Below are 27,670 nucleotides of genomic sequence, written 5' to 3'. Positions count from 1 at the left end.
TTTGTGTGGGACAGCGACCCCAACCCAAATTAAACTCAGAGACTTCTCAAAGTGGAAAGCAAAGGTTACCTTTATTACAATCTCGAGACATGGCTGTCTGCTCCTCCGATACAGTGGAGAGAGAGAGAGAGACCACTTAACAGGGGCTGCCTTATAAAAGCAAATCTCCACCCACCATGAAAACAAGTCTCCACCCACCACTATCCCTTACCCCCTTAACTGGGGGGCTTACATTCTAAGCTTGAAAGTTTCTTCCTATCCCCTTAACCAGGAGGTGGGGCTTACATTCCAGGTGTGAAATTCAAAGCCAAGGACAAACGGGTCAGGTTGGGGGTGGGGCAGGGCTTATTCTTTCTGTTAAGTGCTTAAAAACAGGGTCTGAGTGGGGGAGGATTTTGAAAGTAGTAATCAAGAATTATTTGACCCTTTGAGGAACTTTCACTTCTGAGAGTTCATTTCTCACACTACCTTCTGAACTCATTACCTTAATTACACTGAGGAGTCTTCACTGGGACATCCCATGCACTTTTAATCTGACTGTGCTGGCTGTCTAATTTATGCAGTACAGTAAATAAAATCCAGAGAATGCTGGCCTTGGCTTTTTTTTTTTAACCCTCCTGGGCAGCCTCTTCCGTTACCTACTGAGCTAATTCCTCTACCCGATTTAGAGTCTGCAGTGAATCCCACAGAGAGGACAAACAACTCTTCTCTACCATATTTGTGGGGATCTTCCTCTAACAACCACAATGAGAGCCAAGAGGCATCTTGTGCCAATCTGCTGACTATGTCAGATATTCCAAACATGTCTCAAAAGTCAGTGCTCTCTTAGTTGAGATTTGATATTGGGACAAAATGAGGCACTCATGGGTCATAGAACATTTAACAAAGGAGGAGGTTTACTTTACCCTAACACAGCAATTATATGCAATTAGGATATATGGCAAAGAAACAGCAGCACTTGGTTTCTCAGGATGCAGCTCCCCTTCTCTCCATCTGGAAATGCATCTGGTCAATCAGTCATTAGGGTATAGCCACTACTGAGGTTTAAGGCACCCACCAAGTCTGAGAGGATAGGAGCATCCTAGGCCAGGAAGCTACATCAGAGAAACTGGGGCCAGTCAGGTTCAGGGTAGGGAGCTTCTCCAGAGAAACTACATGGGAGGCTGAGGCCAAAGGAAGTTGTATGGGGATTGTGTATGGGGAGAAAGCTGTGTCTACCTTCATGGCATGTTGGGTCTAGATCTGACTAGATATAAGGTATTTTCCAGAGTGTAGTGGGTCTATGTATAGCTGGACATGATGAATCCTCATCAATTAGAAGCCTCCAGCCTCTCTCTCAGGCCTTGTACTCCAGTTTCCACCTGAGCTTCAGGAGAGAGTTCACCATATCCTGGGGGACCAAGACCCACCATAATGCTCCCCAGTTATCTTCATGTCCTACCCCTGTGCTCCAGTCTTGACTTTTATCTCTCTACTCCAGGTTCTGATGGGGTGATAGGACAGGGACCCCTAAAAGGAAAAGTGGATGGATGTCTCTGAAAGCAACCCAGTTTTTGGATTTTCACATACATTTTAGCAGCCCATATCACTGGCACCTCTGCCCAAGGCAACTGGCCCACCCCAACCTACCTAGCTCAACTAATTAGCTTACTTGGCATTCCTTTCATGGTCTCCAGGCTGTCCCCAGAATACTTGCATATTCCTACCAATCCTTAACCCCAACTAGATCACCTAATTAGCCTACTTGCTGTCCTCTCATTAGTGTATCTGGCCCATCCTAAACTACTAATCACTCCTTAATCCCATTCAGATCTTTTCACTGTCCTTTTTGTATATAAGCATCAGTCTCACCCCCACTAAGTTGCAGGTTCACTGGGAAGGTTTGAGTGTGTGAATTCATTCCAGGCGACTCCACCTTGTATCCTGACATTTTGGGATTCCCAGAAACTCTAAATCATATCATTTTGGTGGCCCTGTATGGGGAATTGCCTGACCCCCTCAAGCCCTTCTGCAGTCAAGACTAGAAGGTACATAAGTCTCCTCTCTATCCCTTTCTCACTCTGCAGTTGGAGTCGCTCTCCAAGCACCTAGGGAGGCTTGGAGGTGCTTTCGAGCCTGTCTCAGGTTCCAGTCAGGGCAGACAGTTTGGTACGAAGCCATCTTGGACCCGGGCAGACCTTCCGCCAAATAGGGGATGCCCTATCTGCAAGTGTATGCCCAATTCTCTCAATTCTCTAGGATGCTAGGGAATTGAGAAACTGCAGGTGCTTTTTGGTTTCCCAATAGGCTTAAAGGCAAAGAAATAGGCCAATCTTTTTCAATTTCCAAAGATTCACCCCTGGGTTGTCTTTTAAAGAATTGGAAAAGGTTCAATTTCTCTCAAAACCTCAAAAAGAAATGGCTTGTGTTCTTTTGCTTGGCCTCAGTATCACCTGGAGGACCAAGACACAGGGCCCATTTTGGGGTCTTTGCAATACAGTATTCTTTTACAGCTAGATTTATATTGTTGACCAGAAGGGAAATGGAATGAAGTCCTTTACATTCAGGCTTTCATGGCCCTTTCACAAGATTCCATTCTTGGGCAAAATTGTAGGAACTCATAGCTAAATTCACCCCACAAAAGGGGAATGGGAACCAACTTGATACCTCAGGGGTGGCCCCCAGGGCTTTGGCCCCTAGTCGTCTACACCACTCCCTTCCCTTCCTGGCCTTTACTTTACCCCGCCCCTTCTTCTCTGCAGAGTCCACTCAAGGCTCCATTATGCCTTCAAAGCTTTTTCCTCTAAGGGCACTACCTCGCCCAATGGGGTAATTAGCATGCATGTCCCGTTTTCAGTGTTAGACCTCTCTAAGGTTAAAGAAAAACTGGGTCAATACTCTGAAGATCCCACCAAGTTTACTAAGGTCTTTAGGGATGTCTCCCTTCAATTTGAGCTTTCCTGGGGAGACCTCCATATGCTCTTCCCAACCTGTTGTACCATTGAGAAGAGGAGAATCTGGGAACAGGCCAGAATTTTGGGGACAGTTTGGCTATGTCTAATCCACTAGATACCCTCCAGAAGTGGCTACTGTCCCCACTAATGACCCCAGCTGGGATTACCAAAAGAATGAAAATAGGGAAAAAAGAAACTAGGTGGTAGACTGTCTGTTAGAAGGCTTAAAAATGGGATTAAAAAAGCAAGTCAATTACAAACAGGGAGCAGATGAAAAAGCAGCCTTTTCCAGGACTGGCTGGTGGAAGCTATCAAGAAGTACACCAATTTAGATCCCACCTTGACAGATGGGGCAGCAATCCTTGGCATGTACTCCATGAGCCAGTCTGCCACAGATATTTGGAGGAAACTGCAGAAATTGGCAATGGTACCCCAAACAACTTAGACCCAATTAATGGAGATGGCCTTTGGAGTCTTTAACAACAGAGACATAGCTGCAGCAAAGGAGAAAGAATGTAAAACTAGGGCTAAAACCAGAGAACAGGCTCAAATCTTGGCTACTGTGATGGCCAGGGAAAAAACCCCAATGACATTCCTGGTGACTTGGGAAATGGGGAAACCTGCTTTTGGTACCACAAGGAGGGCCACTGGTCCAGTGAGTGTCCTTCTTGGGCACCTCTCCCCCCAGAACCAAAGCCTCTAGGACAATGCCCAAGATGTAACCAGGAGAGACACTGGAGGAAAAATTGTTCCCAAGGTAAGAAGGGTGGTGCAGCTGTCTCTCAGTACCCTGTCCTCCAGTCTTCTCAGGACTTGGAATGATGGGAACGCCAAGCTGCCACCTCCATCTCTCTATCTCTCTGGTTGAGCCCTGGGCAATAATCCATGTTGTAGGTAAGGGTACCCACTTTCTTCTTGATATGGGAGCTACATTCTCTGTCAACCTAATACTCTGGCCCTACCTGTCCCTCTAGCTGTCAGGCATTGAAGGGAAACTTTAAGAGTTGTTGAAAGATATACATCCTCCCCTGCCTGTTTGAGAATCTATTGTTTAACCACTTCTTCCTTATCCTCTCCTTTTGTCCTGCCCCCTTGTTGGGAAGGGACCTGTTGGTGAAATTAAGCAGCCAATTTTCACCAGTTAAGCCTCCTATCTTCCTTTGCTTTTGCTTACCACATCTCTCCATGTTCCCCTGGAAGTGTGGGAGACAGGCAAGCCAGTTGTTTGAGATCAGGGAAGTCCTGGGTGAGCTACTCATGCCTCCGCAGCCATCATTTACCTCCAAAACCCTAATGTGCTCCCCCATTGTTGCCAATATGTAATTAACCCGGAGGTCCAGAAGGGACTGCAACCACTGATTGAGCAATTCCTTAAGTATGAAATCCTTGTCCCTTCCCAGTGCCCATGCAATACCCCTTTCCTTCCAGTGAAAAAGCCCAATGGGGAGTATCACATGGTTCAAGATCTCAGGGCTGTTAATGAGGCTGTTATTCCTATCTACCCCATAGTCCCTAACTCATACACTATCAGATCTCTGGGGCTACCCAATGATTTTCTGCCTTGGATCTCAAAGATAACCTTTTCTGTATATTTCATACATACCCACAATTTATTTTTGCCTTTGAATGGACACCCCCTGGGAAATCAAATCCATGACAACTAACATGGACAGTTTTGCCCCAAGGTTTTTGGGATAGCCCCCATCTATTTGGCCAGGCCTTGGGAAAAGATTTAAGGGATCTTGAACTATCAGGTAGTTGCTTAATGCAGTAAGTTGATGATCTTATTTGTAGCCTTACTTGAAGTCTTCTCTGGCTGCTGCCACAGAAACTCTTAATTTCTTGAGTACCTGAAGCTACAAGGTTTCCCTGAACAAAGTCCAAATAGCATGTGGCTGGCTAGCAGCAGGCTCACTAAATATCAAGCTTTGTTCTTAGGTACCCCTGACCTAACTCTCTGGGTGTGACACATACTCAATCCAGCAACCTTCCTCCCAGACAGCACCCACTCAAAGGCCCCTAGCCTACTGGACCTGGCAACAATCAAGTTCCAAAATCTGATCCTTTGAATGGGACCCACGAGACAGGGACAGCTCTATACACCTTCCAGCAGGAAGCTGTTTCAGAAGCCAAGACATTTGCTCCTTACCCCAAAAGATTTGGGGTCCCATTTGTTTGAGGGTGGAATGATGGGGTGATGGGACATGGACCCCCAAAAGGAAAAGACCATGTCCCTGGATTTTCCATACATTTCAGCAGCCCAGATCACTGGTACCCAGGACCCAGATCTACTATACTGCCCTCCAATGACCTTTATACCATGATCCATTCCAGATTCCATCTTCTAAATAGCACTCAAGCTCCCACTTGGTTCCCTGCACTTCTGATTCATAAAACTTTGCCATATTTAGCCAGACTTCCCATATCTGAGACTCACCAGCTGCTCTCCACCCATTTTCAGGCCCCTTCATGTATTCCGGCCTCTATCTTCAATAAGGCACTCCAGTTAAGGTAATGGGGTACTGAGGTTTTTAATTATTAAAGGTTTACCACATGTAGGCAATCCCAGACCCACTGCATTACTCCTAGTCATTTTCATATAATGCTCATGCTCTCCAGCCTAATACTCCTCAACCTTGAGACTTGCACTTCTTAATTCATGTGAGCTCACCATATATCTAGCATGACCCAGACCCGCCACACTGTTCCTTGGTCATCTTCATGCCATGTTCCTATGTTCTGGCCTTCGCCTCTGGCCTTGCTTTCCTGATACCATCCTAGGACCCTGGCCTTCTGATGAGTGATTGTTCATCACATTGTGTCTGATCCAGACCAGCCTTTTAACTGTGCAATCAAATTCACGTCATGCCGCGCTATAAGGTGCTCCAGCCTCACCCACTTCAATTCTTAGCTACAGACACAGTAATCAAATCAACACTACCGTTCTGGAAAGGAAGTATCAGATGTTCTGGGACTCCATTCTACTTTCCTATGACTTTCCAAATGAAAACGCCCTTCCCTGGCCATCGCTTCTATATCTGCGTCATTTTCCCTATTAGAACATATGCTCCTCAGCAGCCAAGTCTGTATCACTGTATTTGTGGCCCCAGCATGGTACCTGGTACATAGCAAATTGTTAACAAATGCTTTTTCATTTATTGTTTCAGGAGGAACCCAAAAACACTTCTGGACCTGAGGGCCCTCCTCCTTCTTAGGGTGGAGACGAATCATCTTGGGGACATGGCTTCTGTGAGGTGAGACACCCAACCCTGGCAGTCAGGGATAGAATGATGAAGCTATTCTTAAGCAGGGGCAAACTGAAATGAACCAGCTTTCCATTCTGAAGCATGTTGAGAGCCAAACAATACAGATAAGTACTCTGATTTGCACTGCCCAGAACTAACTACTTCAACTTTAGGGAAATCATATGGTTCTGTACCCACTAATTAATTAATAAATATTAATGTTTACATAACCTACTATATGCCAGGGTGTAGTGTATGTTCAGGGAAAACTAGTAGCTCTGGTGTGAGGGCTGCTTTTCACTTTTGGTATCCACCTGATTCATCTAACTCTCACCTGTGGCTCCAAGAAGCTGTAACACGTGCAGTGGCGACATCCCAGTAAACTGTTTCAGCAGATGGGATAAACCATGGGTGACTGAGGGGTCTCAAACCCTTTGTGAGTTAGGGGGTTGTCTTGCCCAAGCATGTGAAGACTTCCCCAGGCAGAATGGGTAGACGAGAACAATTTGTTCCAACGGCCATGAAGGAAACTGAAGCAGACACTGTGGAGCACTTAGAGCTTGGTTAGACATTGAAAATGCCAAGGTCATCCACTGCATCCCGTTTTCTTGATGTTGTCTTGCCACTGCACTCCGACGGTGCTGGAAGAGTAAGGCCAACAACTTTGCGCAACTCTGCCTCACTTAAACCTAATTTATGTGACTCAAAAGACGTCACTCATACCATTTTACCATTTTTACATACTTCAAAGTGCAGTGGTGATAGATAAGTAATGAAGTAGATACACTGGGAACTACAGTCTAACTCTGCACACAGGTGGCCCAGGCCACAGGGTTGTCTTCTCACTGGACTGAAGCAGTAGTGGGATTCAGAAGGCCCTGGGGGTCTAAGCAGCATTTTTGAAGGACCACACTGCTCATCTTCTAGGATGATGAAGGGGCTAGAAAAGGTGCCCAAAAAACTGTCTTCTTACTCAACACTGGCCTGTTTACCCTGGCAGGCAGGAATCTCATCTTATAGCTTAAACACAAAAAAATGTGCAAAAATGTTTTGCAAAGATAATTCCACTTACCTTCGGAACACAATACACATGCATGCTTATATAAGGATGGTACAAAATCCAATAGACATGGAAGATAAATAGCTCTTGTTCCACGACAACTCAGCAAGTATCAATCACATCCAAATAGCAGATCTGAGTGAAACAAGGCTGGAAAATGAAGTTTACCAATGTTGGAGCTGAATACACATTTTCCTGGAGTGGCCACAGTAAAGGGAAGTGCCATGAAGTTGGCTTAGGTTTTGCATCAAAACTAATCTAGTCAACAAGCTTGTATGCCTACCAAAAAGAGTGAATGACAGGCCCATGATAATGGGATTGCTACTTGCAGGAAAATGCCACACCACCATCATCAGTGCAAATGCTCCCAGCATGACAAACCCTGACGAGGTCAAAGAAAAATTTATTAAGACCTGGAGATTCTCATCATCAATGGGCCAAAAAAGGAGAAGCTTATAATTCTGGGTGACTTTAATGCAAGAGTAGGCAAAGACTATCAGACATGTCAGGGAATCCTTGGGAGGTATGGAGTCAGGAACAGCAACAGCAATGGTCATTTACTACTACTGAAGACTTGTGCATCTCATGATGTTTTCATCACCAACACCATCTTCCATTTACCTAAATGCAGTAAAACATCACGGATGAACCCTCACAGCAAAAACTGGTATTTAATAGAGTATGTCATTGTAAGGAGAACAGACAGACAGGATGTGATATTGATGAAGGCCATGTGTGGTGCAGAATGCTGGACTAATCATAGATTTAGCCTCTCCAAGGTAAATTTGGATTCAACAAAAATGGTGGCACAAAGCAAGAGGATTACCAGAAGACTTAATGTCAACAGATTAGAGCTCTTCTTTGAGACAGAAAAATTCATTGCTAACTGGGCAAACGCATGGTTGGCAACAGTGGTGCAGAAAAGGAGTGGGCAGCTTTCAGAGATTTGGTGGACAGCACTGCATTTACTCATCTGGGCCAGAACACTTGCAAACAATCAAGATTAGTTTGACAAAAGTGATGTGAAAATTCAAAAGCTAACTGAAAAAAAAAAGAGAGAGACCTCCACAGGGTTTACCAGCAGGATAGTTCATTCATCTCTAAGGCGGCAGCATTTAAGTCCATCAAAAGCAAAGTGTAAGCAAAACTTAGAGAGATGCAGGATTCTTGGCTTAGTGAAAAAGCAGAAAAGGTTCAGTTTTATGCTGATAGTAACAATCCAAAATGCTTTTATGATGCCCTGGAGGCTAATTATGGGCCAAAGACCTATGGTGCATCTCAACTACTTAGTGCTGATGGAGCCACATTGATTAGTAAGGACATTATCTTGGAGAGATGGGCTGAACACTTCCATAGTGTTAACAGACTGTCATCAATCAATGCTGAAGCCATTGACTGCATACCTCAGGTTGAAATCAATCCTTCTCTAGCTGAATTTCCAACTGAAGAAGAGGTTTCGAATGCCACCAGGCTCCTCTCATGTGGCAAAGTGCTGGGTGCTGATTTGATTCCAGTTGAGATTTACAAGACAGGGGGTCCACTGCTCATACAAAAGCTGACTGAAATTTTCTGGGTTGTATTGGCAAGAGGAGGTTATCCCCTAGGAGTTCAAGGATGCCTCAATTGTCCATTTCTATAAAGGTACAGGAAAAAAGGTTGTCCTATTACAATCATAGCAGGGTGTCTCTCTTAGTCATTGCTGGCAAGATTTTTGCCAGAGTCCTCCTTAATAAACTGATCTTTACTTGGAAGGCAGTCATCTACCTGAGAGTCAGTGTGGCTTCAGAAAAAGCTAAAAAAACATCAGATATGGTGTTTGCTGCCTGACAACTCCAAGAGAAATGCCAAGAGCAGAACAGAGGTCTGTTCACAACATTTGTCAATCTGACCAAGGCCTTTGATGCTGTTAGTGGTAAGGGCTTGTGGAAAATTATGTCAAAATTTGGTTGCCTGGAGAAGTTCATCAGTATTGTATGTCAGTTTTGTGATGGCATGCTTGCCTGGGTTCTGGATAATGAACTGTGCTCTTGCACTTTCCCAGTCACCTATGGAGTGAAACAAGGCTGTGTTGCTTGCTCCCATGCAGTTTAGCATGATGTTTTCAGCAATGTTGTCAAATGCCTTCAGTGAGGACAAACACAGCATCAAGGGCAGCTACACAGTGTTGGTAAATTATTTAACTTGAAAAGGCTACAAGCCAAGACTAAAGTGGAGGGAGAGTTTGTGCATGATTTTTTTTTCTTTTTTGTTTGCAGATGATTGTGCACTCAATGTAGCCTCTGAGACTGAGACACATCAAAGTATGGATCAATTCTCTGTTGCTTATGCTAATTTTGGTCTAACAATTAACACCAAGAAAACACAGGTGCTCCCACAGTCAGAACTACACTATCCATACATAGAATCACTGGTTACAGCAAATGGAGAAATTTTGAATGCTGTGGATAAGTTCACTTATCTTGGCAGCATACCTTCCAGGGATGTACACATAGATGATGAGATTGATGCATGTGTGGCTCAGTGTTTGTGAGATTTTTAAGGAAAGTGTGGGAGAAAAGTGGTGTTGTTAGACTGCCTACCAAACTGAAGGTCTATGAGGTGTTGTGCTGACCTTATTGTTGTATGGCTGTGAAACCTAGACAAGTCTATCAGCACTATGCCAGAAAATGGAATCACTTTCATCTGAACTGTCCTAAGGAGATTCTGAGGGTCAACTGGCAAGATAAGGTACCTGATACCAAAGTACTTTTTCAAGCTGAACTGCCAAGCATTCAAACTCTATTACAGAGACCACCACTCCGATGGGCTGGCCACGTTCTTTGAAGGCCAAATGTACGTTTGACTAAAAGACTTTTACAGACACTCACATGACAGTGAGAAGAAGCAACACAAAGACACTGTCAAGGTCTCTCTGAAGAACTTTGGAATCAATTACTGGCAAAGAACTGCTCAGAAGGGTGTGCTTACCTCAAAGAAAGTGTGAAGCAGAATTGTGGTCACTCAAAAAACAAAAAGCAAAAACCAACAACACATGAGATTTGTAAATTTAGAGACATCTCCATTCCAGATGCTCATATAGAATATTTGTGGTAGAGACTTCTGACTCTCATGTTGGTCTGATCAGCCATAGTCAGACACATTGTACCTTGGTTCCAACTTGGTGCTCATTGAGAATGAAGTACAATAACAACCATGGCACAATAAGTATTCCATAACATTTATATACTGTTAACTTATTCAGCCATTCCCCAATTTATGGGCTTCCCCTCAGCTTCCAATTCTTTGCCACTGTAAAAAAGAGCTATAAATATTTTTATATTTCTTTGTTTTGCTTAGGTCTAATCCCTCCCTCTAATTCCCCCTCCTCCCTTTTTTCCTTTCCCTCCTCTTTCTCTGTTGAATTAAATGTATTTCTGTACCCAAATATATGTATGTATTCTTTCCTCTTTTAACTGGTTCAGATGAAAATGAGATTCAAATGTCAGATCACCTCTGTAATTTTTGATTTGTGTAGACTTCAGTCTTTTCTTTTCTTTTTTCCCCATTTAATCGTATTTTTTTCCCAATTACATATAAAGAGTTTTCAACATTCATTTATTTAAGGTTTTAAGTTTGAAATTTTTCACCCTTCCTTTCTTCCTTCCCCAAGGCAGCAAGCATTCTGTTCTTGTCTTTTTTTTTTTTTGTGAGGCAATCAGGGTTAAGTGACTTGCCTAGGGTCACATAGCTAGTAAGTGTCAAGTGTCTGGTCTGAGGCTGGATTTGAACTCAGGTCTTCCTGACTCCAGGCCTGATGCTCTATCCACTGTGCCACTTAGCTGCCCCAGAATTTTTCATTTTATCTTTTTTTTTTTGGCTAGGCAATGGGGTTAAGTGACTTGTCCAGGGTCACACAGCTAGTGTTATGTGTCTGAGGCCTGATTTGAACTCAGGTCCTCCTGATTCCAGAGCCATTGTTCTATCTACTGTGCCACCATAGCTGCCCTGCAGCAAGCATTCTGACATAAATTATACATGTACAAACATGTTAAACATCAGTCATGTTGTGAAAGAATAATCAGAATGAAAGGGAAAAACCATGAGAAAGAAAAAATAAAAAACAAAAAAAGTGAAAATAGTATGCTTTGATATGCATTCAGACTCCATAGTTTTTTCTCTGGATGTGGCTTGCATTTTGCATCATGAATCTTTTGGAATCGTTTTGGATCACTATATTGCTGAGAAGAGCTAAGTCCATCATAGTTGATCATAGTAGTTGCTGTTACTTTGCACAACGTTCTCCTACTTCTGCTCACTTCATTCAGCATCAGTTCATGTAAGTCTTACCAGGTTTTTCTGAAATCCGCCTGTTTACCATTTCTTATAGTGCAATAGTATTCCACTACATTTATATAGCACAACTTGTTCAGCCATTCCCTAATTGATTGATGGGCATCCCCTTAACTTCCAATTCTTTGCCACCACAAAAAAAGCTGCTGTAAATATTTTTATAAATGTGAGTCCTTTTTTAGGATCTCTTTGGGGTACAGACCTAGTAGTGGTATTGCTAAATCAAAAGGTATGCACAGTTTTATAGCCCTTTGGGCATAGTTCCAAATTGCTCTCCAGTATGGTCGGATTAGTTCACAACTCCACCAACAATGCATTAGTGTTCCAATTTTCCCATATCTTCTCCAACATTTATCATTTGCCTGTTTTGTCATGTTAGCCAATCTGATAGGTGTGGGGTGCTACCTCAGGGTTGTTTTAACGTGCATTTCTTTAATCAATAAAGATTTAAGGCATTTTTTCATATGACTATAGATAGCTTTAATTTCTTCATCTGAAAACTGCCTGTTTATATGCTTTGACCATATATCAACTGGGGAATGACTTGTATTCTTAAAATTTTGGCTTAGTCCTCTATATATTTTAGAGATGGGGTCTATATCAGAAACACTGGCTGTAAAAATTATTTCCCAATTTTCTGCTTTCCTTTTAATCTTGGTTGCATTGGTTTTGTTTGTGCAAAAATTTTAAAATTTAATGTAATCAAAATTATCCATTTTGCATTCCATAATGTTTGGTCATAGATTTTTCCCTTCTCCAGAGATTTGACAGGTAAACTATTCCTTGCTCTCCTAATTTACTTATGGTATTACCCTTTATTTCTAAATCATGTACCCATTGTGACCTTGTCTTGTGGTGAGATGTTGATCTACGACTAGTTTCTGCCATACTATTTTCCAGTTTTCCCAGCACTTTTTGTCAAATAGTGACTTGTTATCTCAGAGTCTTCGGGTTTATCAAACAGTAGATTATTGTACTCACTTACTATTGTGTTTTGTGTGCCTAACCCATTCCACTGATCCAACACTATATTTCTTAGCCAGTAACAAATAATTTTGATGACTGCCACTTTATAATATAGTTTTAGATCTGGTATGGCTAGGCCAACTTCTTTTGCATTTTCCCCCCTTGATTTTCCCTTGATATTCTTGACCTTTTGTTCTTCCAGACAAATTTTGTTATTTTTTCTAGTTCTATAAAATAATTTTTGATAGTTTGATTGGTAAGGCACTGAATAAGTAAATTAGTTTAGATAGAATTATCATTTTTAGTATATTAGCTCAGCCTACCCATGAGTAATTGATATTTTTCCAATTATTTAGATCTGATTTTGTGTGAAAAGTGTTATGTAATTATGTTCATATAGTTCCTAGGTTTGTCTTGGCAAGTAGACTCCCAAATATTTTATATTGTTTGCAGTTAATTTGAATGGAATTTTTCTTTCTATTGTTTGCTGCTGGACTTTGTTGGTAATATATAGAAATATTGATGATTTATGTGGGTTCATTTTATATTCTGTGAGTTTGGCAAAATTGTTGTTTCAAGTAGTTTTTTAGTCAATTCTCTAAGTATATCATCACATCATCTGCAAAGAGTGATAGTTTCGTTTCCTTATTGCTTATTCTAATTTCTTCAATTTCTTTTTCTTCTCTTACTGCTAAAGCTAACATTTCCGTACCATATTGAATAATAGGGGTGATAATGGGCATCCTTGTTTTACCCCTAATTGTAGTAGAAAAGCTTCTAGCTTATCCTCATTACATATAATGCTTGCTGATGGTTTTAGATAGATACTATTTATCATTTTAAGGAAAACTCCATTTATTCCTATGCTCTCTGGTGTTTTTAATAGGAACAGGTGTTGTATTTTGTGAAAAGCTTTTTCTGCATCTGTTAAGATAATGATTTCTTTTGGATTTGTTATTGATATGGTCAATTATCCTGACAGTTTTCCTAATATTGAACCAGCCCTGCATTCTTGGTATAAATCTCACCTGCTCGTAGTGTATTATTCTTGTAATAAATTGTTGTAATCTCTTTGCTAATATTTTATTAAAAATTTTTGCTTCAATATTCATTACTGAAATTGGTCTATAATTTTCTCTCTGTTTTGCATCTTCCTGGTTTAGGTATCAGCACCATATTTGTATCATAAAAATAATTTGGCAAGACTCCTTCACCTATTTTCTCAAAGAGTCTGTATAGTACTGGAATTAATTGTTTTTTAAATGTTTGGTAGAATTCACTTGTAAATCCATCTGGCACTGGAGATTTTTTTCTTAGGGAGCTCATTGATGGCTTGCTTAATTTCTCTTTTCTATAATGGGGCTAAGTATTGTATTTCCTCTTCTGTTAATCTGGGCAATTTACATTTTTTATAAATATTCATCCATTTCACTTAGATTGCTGGATTTATTGGCATACAGTTGGGCAAAATAGCTCCTAATACTGCTTTAATTTCTTCTTCATTGGTGGTGAATTCACCCTTTTCATTTTTGATATTGGTAATTTGGTTTTCTTTTTTTTTGTAATCAAATTAACCAAAGGTTTGTCTATTTTCTTTTTTTTTCTTCCATAAAACCAGCTCTTAGTTTTATTTATTAGTTGGTTTTCTTATTTTCAATTTTATTAATCTTTCCTTTGATTTTCAGAACTTTTAATTTGGTTTTTAATCAAGGATTTTTAATTTGTTCTTTTTCTAGCTTCTTTAGCTGCATGCCTAATTCATTGATCCACTGTTTCTCTATTTCATTCATGTAAGCATTTAAAGACACAAAATTTTCTCAAAGAATTGCTTTGGCTGCATCCCATAAATTTTGGTATGTTGTCTCATTATTGTTATTCTCTCTAATGAAATTATTGTTTCTATGATTTGTCGTTTGACCCACTCTTTCTTTAGGATCAGATTATTTAGTTTCCAATTAATTTTTAGTCTATCTTTCCATGGCCCTTTATTACATGCAATTTTTATCGTATTATGATCTGAAAAGGATACACTTAATATTTCTGCAAATCTGCATTGGATGGTGAGGTTTTTATGCCCTAGTAATGGTCAATTTTTGTGTAGGTGACATGTACTTCTGAGAAAAAGGTATATTCTTTTCTATCCCCATTAACTTTTCTCCAGAGGTTAACTATATCTAACTTTTCTAAAATTCTATTCACCTCCTTAAGTTCTTTCTTGTTTATTTTGTTGTTAGATTTATCTGTTTCTGAGTGGGGTAGGTTGAGGTCCCCCACTAGTATAGTTTTGCTGTCTATTTCTTCCTGTAACTCCCTTAACTTCTGTAAGAATTTTGATGATATACCACTTGATGCATATGTTACTAAACATCATTACTATATTACTTCATTGTGTATGGTAACTTTCAGCAAAATGTAGTTTTCTTCCTTACCTCCTTTACTTACATCTAGTTTTACTTTTGCTTTGTCTGAGATTAGAATTGCTACCTCCCTCGCCCCATTTCTTTTTTTACTTCAGCTGAAGCATAATATATTCTGCTCCAGCTTTTTACCTTTATTCTGTGTGTATCCCTCTGCTTTAAATGTGTTTCTTGTAAAAAACACATTGTAGGATTCTGTTTTTTAATCCACTATGCTAGCTACTTCCATTTTGTAGGATAGTTCATTTCATTCACATTCAGAGTTATGATTACTCTGTATTTGCCACCATACTATTTTTCCCAGTTTATACTTTTCTCTCCTTTCACCCTCCTCACTAGTGTTTTGCTTCTGACCACCAACTCCCTCAATCTGTCTTCCTTTCTTTCCCCTCCTTCTTCTGCCCTCCCTTCTATCAGCTCCCCCTCCCTTCCCTTTTATTTCCCTTTTTCCTCCTACTTCCTTATGCTGTAAGACAAATTTCTATACCCAACTGAGTATTTATGTTATTCCCTTTTTGAGCCAAGTCCAATGAGAGTAAAGTTAAAACAATGCTTACTCCCTCCCTTCTTTCCTTCTACCATAATAGGTCTTTTGCTCCTCTTCATGTGATGTAACTTACACTGTTCTGTCTCCCCCTTTACTCTTCTCCCAGTACAATCCCTTTCTTTCACCCCTTAAATTTTTTTATATCATCATATCAAAGTTGACTTATACCCACACCCTCTATGTATATGCTTTCTAAATACCCTAACAGAGATACAGTTCTCAAGAGTTATAAGTATTATCTTCCTATGTAGGGATATAAATTACCCTTATTGGATAACAGGTTTTTTTTCCTTGTTTACCTTTTTATGCCTCTCTTGAGTCTTGTATTTGAAGACTGAATCTTCTGTTCAGCTCTCATGTTTTCATCAGGAAAATTTTCAAGTTCCCTATTTTATTGAAAGTCCATCTTTTCCCCTGAAAGATTATGCTCAATTTTGCTGGGTAGTTGGTTGTAATCCAAGGTCCTTTGCCTTCTGGAATATTATATTCCAAGCCCTCTGATCCTTCAGTATAGAAACTGCTAAGTCCTGTGTAATCCTGCCTATGGCTCCTTGACATTTGTTTCTTTCTGGCTATTCATAGTATTTTCTCCTTGACCTGATAATTCTGGAATTTGGCTACATTCCTTAAATTTTGCATTTTGGGATCTCTTTCAGATAGATTCTTTCAGTTACTATTTTGCCCTCTGGTTCTAGGATATCAGAACAGTTTTTCCTTGATAATTTCTTGAAAGATGCTGTCTAGGCTCTTTTTTTGATCATAGCTTTCAGGTAGTCCAATAATTCTTACATTATCACTCATGGATCTATTTTCCAGGCAGTTGTTTTTCCAATGAGGTACTTTACATTTTTTCTATTTTTTCCATTGTTTTGATTTTGTTGGACTGATTCTTGATGTCTCAGAGTCATTAGCTTTCACTTCCCCAATTTTAATTTTCAAGGAATTATTTTCTTCCATGATCTTTTGTACCTCCTTTTTCCATTTGGCCAATTCTATTTTTTAAGAAATTTTGGCCTGTTGTATTTTTTAAGAAATTGTTTTCTTCAGCTTTTGTCCTTCCTTTTACAAGCTATTGTCACTCTCTTAAATAACTTTCACTTCTTTTCCCAATTTTTCTTCCACTTCTCTTGTTTGATTTTTAAAATCCTTTTCGAGCTCTTCTAAGGTTTTTTGGGCTTGAAACCAATTCATATTCCCCTTTGAGGCTTTACATGCAGGCATTTTGACATTGCTGTCTTCTTCTGAGTTTTTTTTTTTTTGCTCTTTTCGTTTGCCATAGTAACTTTCTTTGGCTCTTTTCCTATTTTATTTTGCTCATGTTTAAGCTTATTTCATGACTTTTAAACTTGAGCTTTGCTCCTGGGGCACATGGGGCACTGTCCCAAGCTTCTTTTGCTCAGGGCCAGAGGCCTAGTCACTGCCTTTCTGCACTGGGGCCTCCAGGTCTCATGACTTGCCCACTTTGCTGGGGTAGCCTAGCCTACTTGCACCTGTTATGTCAGGGTTTTAGGGCTGGCAGTTTGCCTTCTGCGCTGGGGCTAGAGGCCTCACAGCTGGCCTGCTGTGCCATTAACCTAATGAGCCAATACCAAGGGGCCTCAGTTGCTGATCTGTGCCATGGCTAAGAGCCTCCTCCTGGCTTACCTGGACATCACTTGCGTTGGGCTCTGCTCCCCTCTCACCCAGGTAAGACAGACCTTTACTGAAGTCCTTCTAAGTTATCTTAGGTTGGAAAATTGTTTCACTCCATCTTTTTATGGGTTCTTTTGCTCCAGAATCAGTTTAGAGTCTTGAATTAATGTTGTTTTCAAGGGAAACTGGGGAGAGCTAGGGAAACTTCCTGGTTTCTCCCCATCTGTGTAGACTTCCTTCTGCACTTATTTGAGATTATTTCTCCTTAGCTTCTTTTTTCTTTCTCATAGGACATTCCTTTTCCCCTTTCTTTCTATTTTTCTAGGATCATCAAGACATAAAAATCCCTTCCACTGCCTTCTATGGAGACTCTTTAGATAATAGGGTTCAGAGGAGACACATACATATGTCATTTCCCCCTATCAGAACATAAACAGTTTATCTTTAATACCTTATTTCTTACTCCTGTTTATTGTGTGTGTTTCTCTTTATTCTTGTGTTTGAATTTCAAAGTTTCGTGTAGCTCTGGTCTTTTCATCAGGAATGCTTGGAATTCATCCATTTCATTAAGGTTCATTACTTCCACCACTATTCCTCAACCATCCGTCTCTTTAAGATTATATTCAGTTGTTCTGGGTAAATTATTCTTGTTTGTAAGCCCATATTCTTTACCTTTTGTGATATAAACTCTCCACTCCTTTGTAGTGGTGGCTGTTAAATCATGTACGGATGGTCCTGTCTGTAGATCCTCAGTACTTGAATTCATTCTTTCTGGCTGCTTGCAATATATTTTATTTGGATTTTTGTTCCTAATTTTCATTTGGGGGTTTCTTTCAGGAAATGACTGGTAGATTTTTCCTATTTTCACACTGCTCTCTGGATCTAAGAGAACTGGGCAGCTTTCTAATTTATTGAAAAAGCCTTATTTTTAGGCTTTTTTTTTTTGGTCATGATTTTCAGATATTTTAATGATTCTTAAATTTTCTTTCCTCACTCTTTTTTCAAGGTCAGTTGTTTTTATGCCCTTACATTTTCTTCTATTTTTTTTTCAGTCTTTTGATTTTATTTTTAATATTTCTTCTTGTCTTATGAAGTTATTAACTTTTATTTGATCTAGTCTAATCTTCAGGGAATTTGTTGGTTAGGTAAGGTTTTATACTTTGGTGCCAATCCAATTTTCTTAACATTTATTTTTTCCTAGTTCTCATTTCTTTTCTAATTTTTTCCTTTAGTGCTTTTACATCTAAAAACTTTTAAAAAAAACTTTTGCTGAATCTGTCAGGAATTCTAGCTGAATTAGGGCCCAAGCTATGATTTTTCTCACTCTGGAATGCCACCCCAAGTTGCAGGTCCCTTTCTTCAGTCTGGGGTGGCAGTCGAGACCTATTTCTGAACCGTACACAAGTTTAGGGCCCTCTGAGGTGGACCTAGGATCTCTTTTTCCCCTTGGTACATAACCTTTCCTGAGCTTGATATTTTTGTGCAGCAAGCTTCTAGACAGACCCTGTAACTCGCTCTTCATTGACCTGTTTCCCTATGTCCACCTGGACTGGAAAATAGCTGACAATGATTATTTTTTCTTAGATTTCTTGATCAGAAGTTAGTTTGAAGAGTTTTCTAGATTTGTTTGGAGGAGTTTGGAGTGGGGTAGAGGAACTCATGTATATATACATACATACATATACATATATATACATATACATATACACACACACATGCACACATACATATATGTGTATGTTTATGTGTATATATCTATATACTCATAAAATATAGCAGCTATTTCTAAAAGATAGCTAAATATTGGAAACTAAGGGGCTATCCTTGTATTGGGCAATGCTAAACAAATTATGAAAGTAATATAATATTACTGTGCCATAAGAAATGACAAAATGTATCATTTCAGAAGAAACTGGAAAGACCTATATTTTACATTTAAATATGTATATATGTATGTTAATAAGATTGTCCTAAATTAAAATTTTATATATATTGTCACACACATTGTGTGTGTGTGTATGTGTGTGAGTGTGTATATTACTGTTAAAGCTGAATTAAAGGTTTAATTAACTTAAGTGGTATCCCTCCCAAAAGTTTTAGGAAGTATTTTCCACTAACTAGATCATGGAATCACAGAAATGAAATAAAAAAGGTAGTGTCCATCTCATCTAACATTTTTTCATTTCCCTAGTTAGTATTAGCAAGATGCTAAAGTTTATTATGAACCTGTTGGTTGGGCCATGACAAAGTTTCTGAAACTAAAAAAAATTATCTGGTATGTATATGAACTCAGAAAGTATATAGCCACAGCATTTGATATTATCTCTGGTTGCCCTTGTTGGGAGGAAAGCCCACTGATGCTCAAAGCCCAACTTCAGTGCAAAGAATGGATGTATTACAGCAGGAAGAAAGCACTTGCATAATGTAAAGAGAGAAGAGAGAAAAAACCTGCCTTTTGCACTGGTTAGGAAAAGAAGATATATTTGATTCCTGCTTAAAAGCATACACATTTCAGAGAAAATATGATCCAGAAAACATCTTTTGTAGGACCAAGACAATTATCATTTTCTTTATCAGATAAAAAGCTAAAAGAAGTTGCAAGTATAATATACTTCTTATTTAATCTATAAATATTATTTCTTATCATTAATTATTACTTTGCTAAATGTGAGAAAGAACTAATAAAGTTTTGTTCAAATGGATCTAACATAGCTAAAAATAGGAAAACATCTTGTAAGTCTGCTTGATAAAAGTCTAATTCCTAAGCTAAAATAAGAACTAAATCAAATTTATAAGACTAAGAACTATTCCCCCAGGGGTCAAATGATCTTGGTACCAGCAAGCAGTTTTCAAAGAAAAAAAAAATCCAAGCTGTCAACAACCATATGAAAAAAAAGTGCTCTAAAGCACTAATAATCAGAGAAATGAAAATTAAAGCAACTTTAAAGTGTCACTTCACAGTCATTTGACTGACAACGATGACAAAAGAGAAAAATGATAAATGTTGAAGGGGCTGCAGGAAAATGGGATCTAGCCATTCTGGCAAAGCCCCTAAAGTTAATAAAATGTATACGCCCTATATTTCAGTTATACTACTACTAGTCCCATACCCCAAATAAATCAAATAAAGAGGAAATGTACTCATATATACAAAAGTATTTGTAGCAAGCTTTTTTGGGTAGCTAAATATTAGGCACTAAAGGGCTATCCTCATATTGGGCAATGGCTAAACAAAGTAGTAATGTAATGGAATACTATTGTGCCATAATAAATGACAAAATGGACAGCCTCAGAAGAAATTGTCAAGACCTATTTTTATATGTAAGATTGGCATGTATGTTAATAAAATTGTAATAAATTTTTTTAAAAGAGAAAAAGAAAAAAACTAATGAAAAATAGGCCAGGAAAAGAAGTGAATGGCTGGCTTTAAAACTACTTATGAGCCTAACTGATCACAGAAATAAAACATAACTTTTTTTAAAAGCTTGTTTTGAAATACTTAGATTCTCTTAAGTTGAATATTCTAATCTCATATATTTGTGACAATGGAAAGAACACAACGTGGGAATCAAAAGGCTTAGTTTTGAATCTCATTTACTAGCTGTGTGATGCTGGGCAACTCATTTCACTTTTTTAGGTGCTTCAGGGATTTCATCTTTAAAATAAAAGGAATTAAATGATCACTATAGACCTTTCCAGTTCTGTCATTCTGTGATTCCATGAAAACTGAATTCTACTGTGCTGCTAGGTGGTGCTGTGGATACAGTGTTACCTTTGGAGTCCTGAAGGACTTAAATCTGAATCCTGCCTTAGATATTTACTATGTGACCTGTGGGCCACTTATTTAACCTCTTTTATTGGGGTGGGAGAAAAGAGGGAACATGCATTTATTAAGCACCTACTATGTGCCAAACATTATGTTAGGCACTTTGCAAATATTATCTCATTTGATCCCAATCAGTTTTTTTTTAAATCTGTAAATAATAGCATCTACCTTCCAAACAGCGTGGTTGTAAAGGTTAAATGAGATATGTTAATAAGTAAAATACTTTGCAAACCTAGTGTCATTTAAATGTTACCTATTATTGAAGTTCTGATTATATTTAAAATATATGTGTTTTATATACATATATTTTTTAAACTCCACATTTTCTGTGTGTAGATTATTATATAGTATAGGGATTACTCCAGAATAATTTTTTTTTTTTTGCTTTTAGGCAATTGGGGTTAAGTGACTTGCCCAGGGTCATACAGCTAGTAAGTGTCAAGTATTTGGTCTGAGGCCGCATTTGAACTCAGGTCCTCCTGACTTCAGGGCCAGTGCTCTATCCACTGTGCCACCTAGCTGCCCCAGAATAATTCTTATAAAGATAAAGCTTGCTATGAATTGTATGTTAAAAAATTACAGAACATTTTATATAGTTTATATAGACATTTTAATAACAAAATTGTAATCCTTTTGCTTATACTTCAGTATCATTCAGCTGAATTTCTACTATGAAGCTTTATATGAATTCTTTGTGAAGTGTTTTAGGACTAAATAACTACATATTTTCAATTATTATAAGGAAAAGCCTGTACAGCTCTTGCAGTTATAAAGGAAAAGCCTATGTATATTTCTAAGAAACCTAACTGCTATAGTTTTGAATGTCTGTCTTATTGTTTTGCTCATTGTAGGATCAAGGCAATCATCTTTCTCTTCGTACATAAGCCTAATTTGGCGTGGGATGAAAAAAAGCATGATTTATACCTAGACAAGAACACACTAACCATAGAATTACTTTGTCTTTGGGGCTTAATTTTTAATTAATAGTCAACTGCAGTGGAAAAAAAGTTAATATGCCAAGGGAGTAAAATATAAAATAATTTTTAAAACATTAAAAAACTTCCTTTGTGTAAAATAGCATTTTATAATTAGTTCCCTATTTATTTTTCTTTTTGAAAAATAATATATCAAAACATCAACTTGTTTTGAGTATGGATTTTCAAGGAATGTAAGTTAATATTATTGAATTTAAACCACCTGTCAATGAAATTATTGCTTTATTTTTCCTCTTCTATTGAGATAAATCTTACCTCCTAATATAGCACTCACTCTTTTGTGGCTAAATTTTCCCCATTCACATAATCTTGAATTTAACTCTTAAAAGCTCTCTAGCTTAAAAACTTTTATCACATATATCTCTTAAAGCTAGTAATTGATAAAAAGGTTTAGAATCTAATGAAAAATTCTAAATATTTTCAGGCCTTAGTATTTTCTTTTCCCATAGGCAATTAATAGGAAGTCCCATTCTTAACGTCCTACAGCATTTGGTTGGTTGGTTTTTGTCCTTCTTGATCAGACCAACACAAGCTTGGAAGGCTCTACCCACAGGTCAGGCACAAATAATCCATAAGAACATTTGGGGTAGAGATGTCTAAATTTGCGCATCTCCCATTTCTTTAGAGCTACTGCAATTCTGCTTCACTCACAGAGCACAGTGCCTTCTTTGATGCCAGTGTGCCATGCTGGGCAGTCTTCTGCCAGCATCTCCCATGTTGTATAATCCATTCCAAAGTTCTTCAGAGAGACCTTGAGAGTGTCTTTGTATCACTTCTGACTACCATGTGAACACCTTCCTTACGTGAGTTAGAATTAGTGACAGAGGTATAGCATTTTTATATCACATTAAAACTTCAAAAATGCTTTATATTATCACACACAGACATTAAAATTTGGAGGTTGAATTTGATAGTCTCTAAACTCCCTTTCAAGCTCTGAATTCCATGACCCTATGTTCTTATTTGATCTTTACAACAATGCTGTAAGTACAAGTACTATTACATTTTGCAGTTGTGAAATAGGCTAAGACAGCTGGGATATGTTCATATTACCAACTGCCTAATGGATATTTCAAACTGACATCTCAAATTCAGCCTGTCCAAAATTACCTCCTCCCCAATTCTATCCTCTTCCAAACTTCTCTGTTTTGGTCAAAGGCACCACCATTATTGTAATTTCCAAGGTCTATGACCTCACTGTTACCCTTGAAACTCACTCTTCTTCAACCCATTAATCTAATCATTTGCCAAATCTTGCCATTTCTACAACATCCCCTGTATATGATCCCCTTTCTTTATTCATAGACACCACCTTAGTTCAGGCCTTAATCACCTCTCACCTAGATTTCTGCAACAGCCCCTAATTGGTCTCCCTGTCTCATCTCTTTCCAAAAATGATTTTCCTTAAGCGCAAATTTGACCATGTCACTCTCCCTACTCAATAAAAGTGGCTCCCTATCGTCTCTATGATAATTATGAACTCTTCTGTTTAGCTTTTAAAGCCCTTCATAATCTGGTCTCAAGCTGTCTTTCTAGCCTCCTTCTCCTGAATTCTGTGATCTAGACAAACTGGCCTTCTCTTTTCCTTGCAGAAGACACTCGTGGTCTCTCTGTCTTTGTACTTACTGTTCCCCTGGAATGTGCACTGCCTTCCCACATTTGCCTCACAGCATCCCTTTCCTCCTTCAAGTCACAACTCAAACACCCCCTCCTACATGAAAGCCTTTCCTGATCTCATCTCCCCTCCCCTTATATTTAACTATTTGGCCTTTATTTGTAAATATTCTTCTTGTACAGAATATAAAAGAGGGTTCTGGTAAACTTTTAACAATGAGAGTTCCAAAGGAAAAAAAAAAAGACTGATGAGACACACTTTTAAGTTTACTTTGTATTATTAATATTTTCTCCACTTTCTCAAGTCTAGACAAATCATCAAAACAATAAAACAAATTCAGATTTGTAGTATTTGGTGATTTTTAAAGTGTAAATACACTGAAAATTTAACAAGGTAGCTCTAGCTCAGGTATGTGCTTTTTTCTCCCTGTTTGAATGTAACTGTATTTCTATCACTAGGGCCTAGCACAATGCCTGGCACATAGTTGATTAAAAAATGCTTTTTGATTGATGGTCAAATAGCTAGTAATGTCAGAATAGGGATGCATAACCAGATTTTTCTGATTGTTCTTTCCATTAAACTATGTTCCTTGAATAATGGGAAATGTGCTGCATTTAAAGTCAGAGAAACTAGTTTCAAATCTCATTTTGCTACTAATTACTGATGGTTGTCATTTAACCTTTCAAGTCTCAATTTCCTCTATAAAAGATAGTTGGAGTAGATGACTTCTTGTAGTTATAAAATCTATGTTCTACAAATTCATAAACAGGAGTCTGTATGTACATAGCACTTTGGAGTTCAAAACTTCTTAAAATACTCATAAATATATAAACATTTCAGTTAACTCATAATGTCACTAACGTCCCCATTTAAGATCACTTTCAATCAGTTAAAATTTTAAAGTAACCTACTTAATTGTATTATGATATTAAAATGTATATAAAAGTTCAGAATGATGTATAGGATAACCACTATATGATGACAAAAACCATCCTTAAAATAATTGTCCCCAAGTGTCTATCTTAGACAAAAGCTATGGCTTTGAAATATCATTATTTTATGTTTTTGGTGTATCAGCACTAAGTAAGCTTTAATTCTTAACTTCTCATAGAAATGCAGAGAATTATTTCATCTTTAAAAGGCCAGTTACTAATACTACTTAGATTCACTATTAGAAATGAAAACAAAGTCTAGCCCAACATTTGACATTCTAAAGAAACTTTTAAACACACAAAAATTAGCCATCAGAATACCATCATATAAAAAGTATATGTAATAAGACATCAAAGCATTAATATTTATTCTGGGAAGAATTCTATTAACTTTGAATAATAGATTCAAGTACAAAATATTTGGTTTTATCATTGATGAAGAAATTATTTCCAAAATACTTATTGACTCAACCCTTTTCATCTACAAATTTAAAGTATATTGAAACTTTGAAATCTTATGAGTCATGTCATACCAGGGGTGCCTAATTTTAAAAAATCATGCTATGTCATTATACTTTGTTGCTAATTGACTAATTAAAGCTGTTTCACTGCAAACTTCAGATTATTAAGCTATTGATACACTTGCTATTTTGTTGATAATGCTAAGTATTTTGCTCCCTCTACTTTTTTTGGGGGAGCACCAACACTGATGAGGTCAGAGGTTCATTAAAACTATATTAGAATTATTTTGCACTTATGTCTTATTATCTTTATTTAGAGAAATATTATTTTTAATCTAATTTATTTCTTCACTAAATATCTCTTAATTTCTTTTAAAAATTATGGATTAGCATTAGCAGAAGGCAGAAACTGAGTTCAGGTCTATCATTATGTATAAAGTTTATAGAGCTGCTATAAAAATTGTGTTACATTTTGGTATTCTAATTATTATTTCCTACCAGGATAAACACTGGCCTATAAAATCTAGTTACAATAGTTTCTAATGTTATTGCTTACATATATGTATATGTGTATATATGCATGTGTATATACGTATGTATGCATGCATATAATAAATTATGTTAAGTTACAACTTTAATAAAAAACACAAATTGTATTTCATTACCAGTTTCCTATCAAATTGGTTAACTATTATTGTTAAACTGGCAACACCCAACTCTTGCAAGGCTGTTTTTCTGGATATCTACTCTATGATATCCACTACAGGAAAAGCAGTATTGCACTAAGAACTTAGGTTACAAGTAATGTAATATTGCAAGAAAGAATCCTCTCCTCAGATGAGACTTCCATCATCAAAGGGAGAAAAACATAAAAGCAGTGAGATTACAAATGTGGTGGTCTGGCTACTTAATTGCTAAAAAGGGCTGTTCTTGCAACAGAATTACAGTTCTATGAGTGGTAACTAACTTGACTAACTATGAAAGGCAGAAGCAAGAGCACAAAGGACCAGGCACTATACATAAGGGTGGATCTCTCTGCAAAGAGTAGAAAATTCGGTAGCAGAAAGCAGTAGTTGTACATTAGAAAGAGACATGAACAACTCTTCTCTCCTCCCCCAAAAACAAACAGCGCAAGTTCAGCCAAATGACTAATGTTAAATGACAAAATGTTAAAAACAGGTTACCTTTAACAATTCGTGCAATTAATGAATGTTTTCTCTAACCTAAATGAATTCATGTTATATTTAGTCACTTGTTACAATTGTTCCATTAAGTTGTAATAAAAGGATAAATGTGGCAAGCTTTTACCTTTATGTATTTTTTACCTTAGTGATATCATCAGACATTTCATTTCCTATTTTTAACAAAAGTTTACACATTCCAAGTTATGAATGTGAGCTTTACAGAAATATACTTTAAACACTTGATTCTAAAGTATGCAACCCTTTACGGGGGGGATGGATAAAAAACAATTCTATAGCTTCGTACCAAGTTAATTAAAAATAATTTTAGGGGTGGATGTACACACACATGCATATAAATTTACATCTACGCACAGAATGCAACACAAAATCGAAAGCAAATTTTCAAGTTTCCCCCTTAAGAAAAAGACCTTTTGATAAAAAAATAAACTGTTGACCACTGGACAGTGCCCTGATCTGATTATATAACCCAAGATTCTGAAAATATTTACTTAAATAAATGTCAATGCCTTTCATTCCCATTCCCCAATCCCAGTACAATAATCAGTACTGCCTCGGCTAGGAAGCCCGGGGTCCAGCTGAAGGCAGGCACCTCCGCAAGCCCAGCTCTCGCCCTAGACCTAGTACTGAAACAAGGGGCAAAAGGGAAGTTGCCAGCACCCAAAATCGGGGGGGGGGGACGGTTTCGAAGGGGTCTTTGGCTTTTTTATACATCATCTGCAAAATCTCGAGGTAATGCAAACCACAGGAGCCAAACAGACCTCCTTCCTCAGCCCCAGGTGCTGCGGCTCGTGTCAGGTCCGGCTCAGCACCTCCACACAGCCCCGCCGTTTCCCTTCCAACTGACCCGCTCCAGGGAAGGATCGTCCACGCGAAATTCCAATTCCTCAAACAGCTCCCCAGAAAAGCGAGTAAGGAAAGGAAAAACCCGACGGCGCTGGCCCATCAGGCCACGGGGCGCTCCCCAGCTGCCCGCCGGCCGACAGGCGGGAGCGCTCCCTCGTCCACTTTTCCTTAACCTCCAGTCACTTGAGAGTTGTCTAAACAAAAGTGGCAAAAAGGAGTAGGGCGAGTAGCCGCGCTGAACGTCCTTGAAATCTCCCATAGACCTGATCTTTCTCTCACTCGCGTTCCTTTGGTAGGATTTCCTAAGCTCTGTGCTGGAGCCAGTCTGTGTTGGCAAGATCTCTTTCCGCTCACAAAATGGGGCTGAAGCAACTGCCACCGTCTCTTCTGAGGGTGCCGCCATTTTGTGAGGCGGCTGCTGCAGCAGTCAGGGGCATGTGTAATGGTTGAATTGAGTGGACTCCCCCCCGCCCCCCCAGGGAATCCCAGTCGCTGTTACGTAAGGGGTTATGCGCAAGTGCAGTGTTTAGGGAACCCGAACAACGCCAGGCTATGCAATTTCGTTGCCTACAGCTAGCTTATATCATCCCTACCTTGAGCCCTTAGGAAGGGAAAGGATGATCCTGACCTCTCTCCCCTGCCGCTGGTGTAATACATTCACATT

General features: G+C 38.5%; 1 protein-coding gene across 3 annotated transcripts in view; it reads right to left on the bottom strand.

Moving 5' to 3' along the window:
- Positions 1 to 27,465, bottom strand: part of LOC144457826 (uncharacterized) — a 70,878-nt gene extending 43,413 nt beyond the window's left edge. The window contains exons 1-2 of one of the 3 annotated variants that reach the window (XM_078156465.1): positions 27,008 to 27,465; positions 53 to 8,871 (exon numbers count right to left, since the gene is read on the bottom strand). In XM_078156465.1, the coding sequence (XP_078012591.1) occupies positions 8,839 to 8,871; positions 27,008 to 27,409 (435 nt within the window). In that variant the 5' untranslated portion in view covers positions 27,410 to 27,465 and the 3' untranslated portion in view covers positions 53 to 8,838. Of the gene's footprint in view, positions 1 to 52; positions 8,872 to 26,921 lie in introns of those variants that run through there. The other 2 variants (XM_078156460.1, XM_078156462.1) reach the window with 2 other exon arrangements.
- Between the last annotated feature and the right edge of the window lie 205 nt (positions 27,466 to 27,670).

This window comes from Phascolarctos cinereus, unplaced genomic scaffold (genome assembly GCF_003287225.1).
Source record: "Phascolarctos cinereus isolate Bilbo 61053 unplaced genomic scaffold, phaCin_HiC Scaffold_1;HRSCAF=81, whole genome shotgun sequence".
Taxonomy (NCBI): Eukaryota; Metazoa; Chordata; class Mammalia; order Diprotodontia; family Phascolarctidae; genus Phascolarctos; species Phascolarctos cinereus.
Note: the sequence above shows the minus strand (reverse complement) of the source record. Positions and strands in the feature narration are given on the sequence as shown.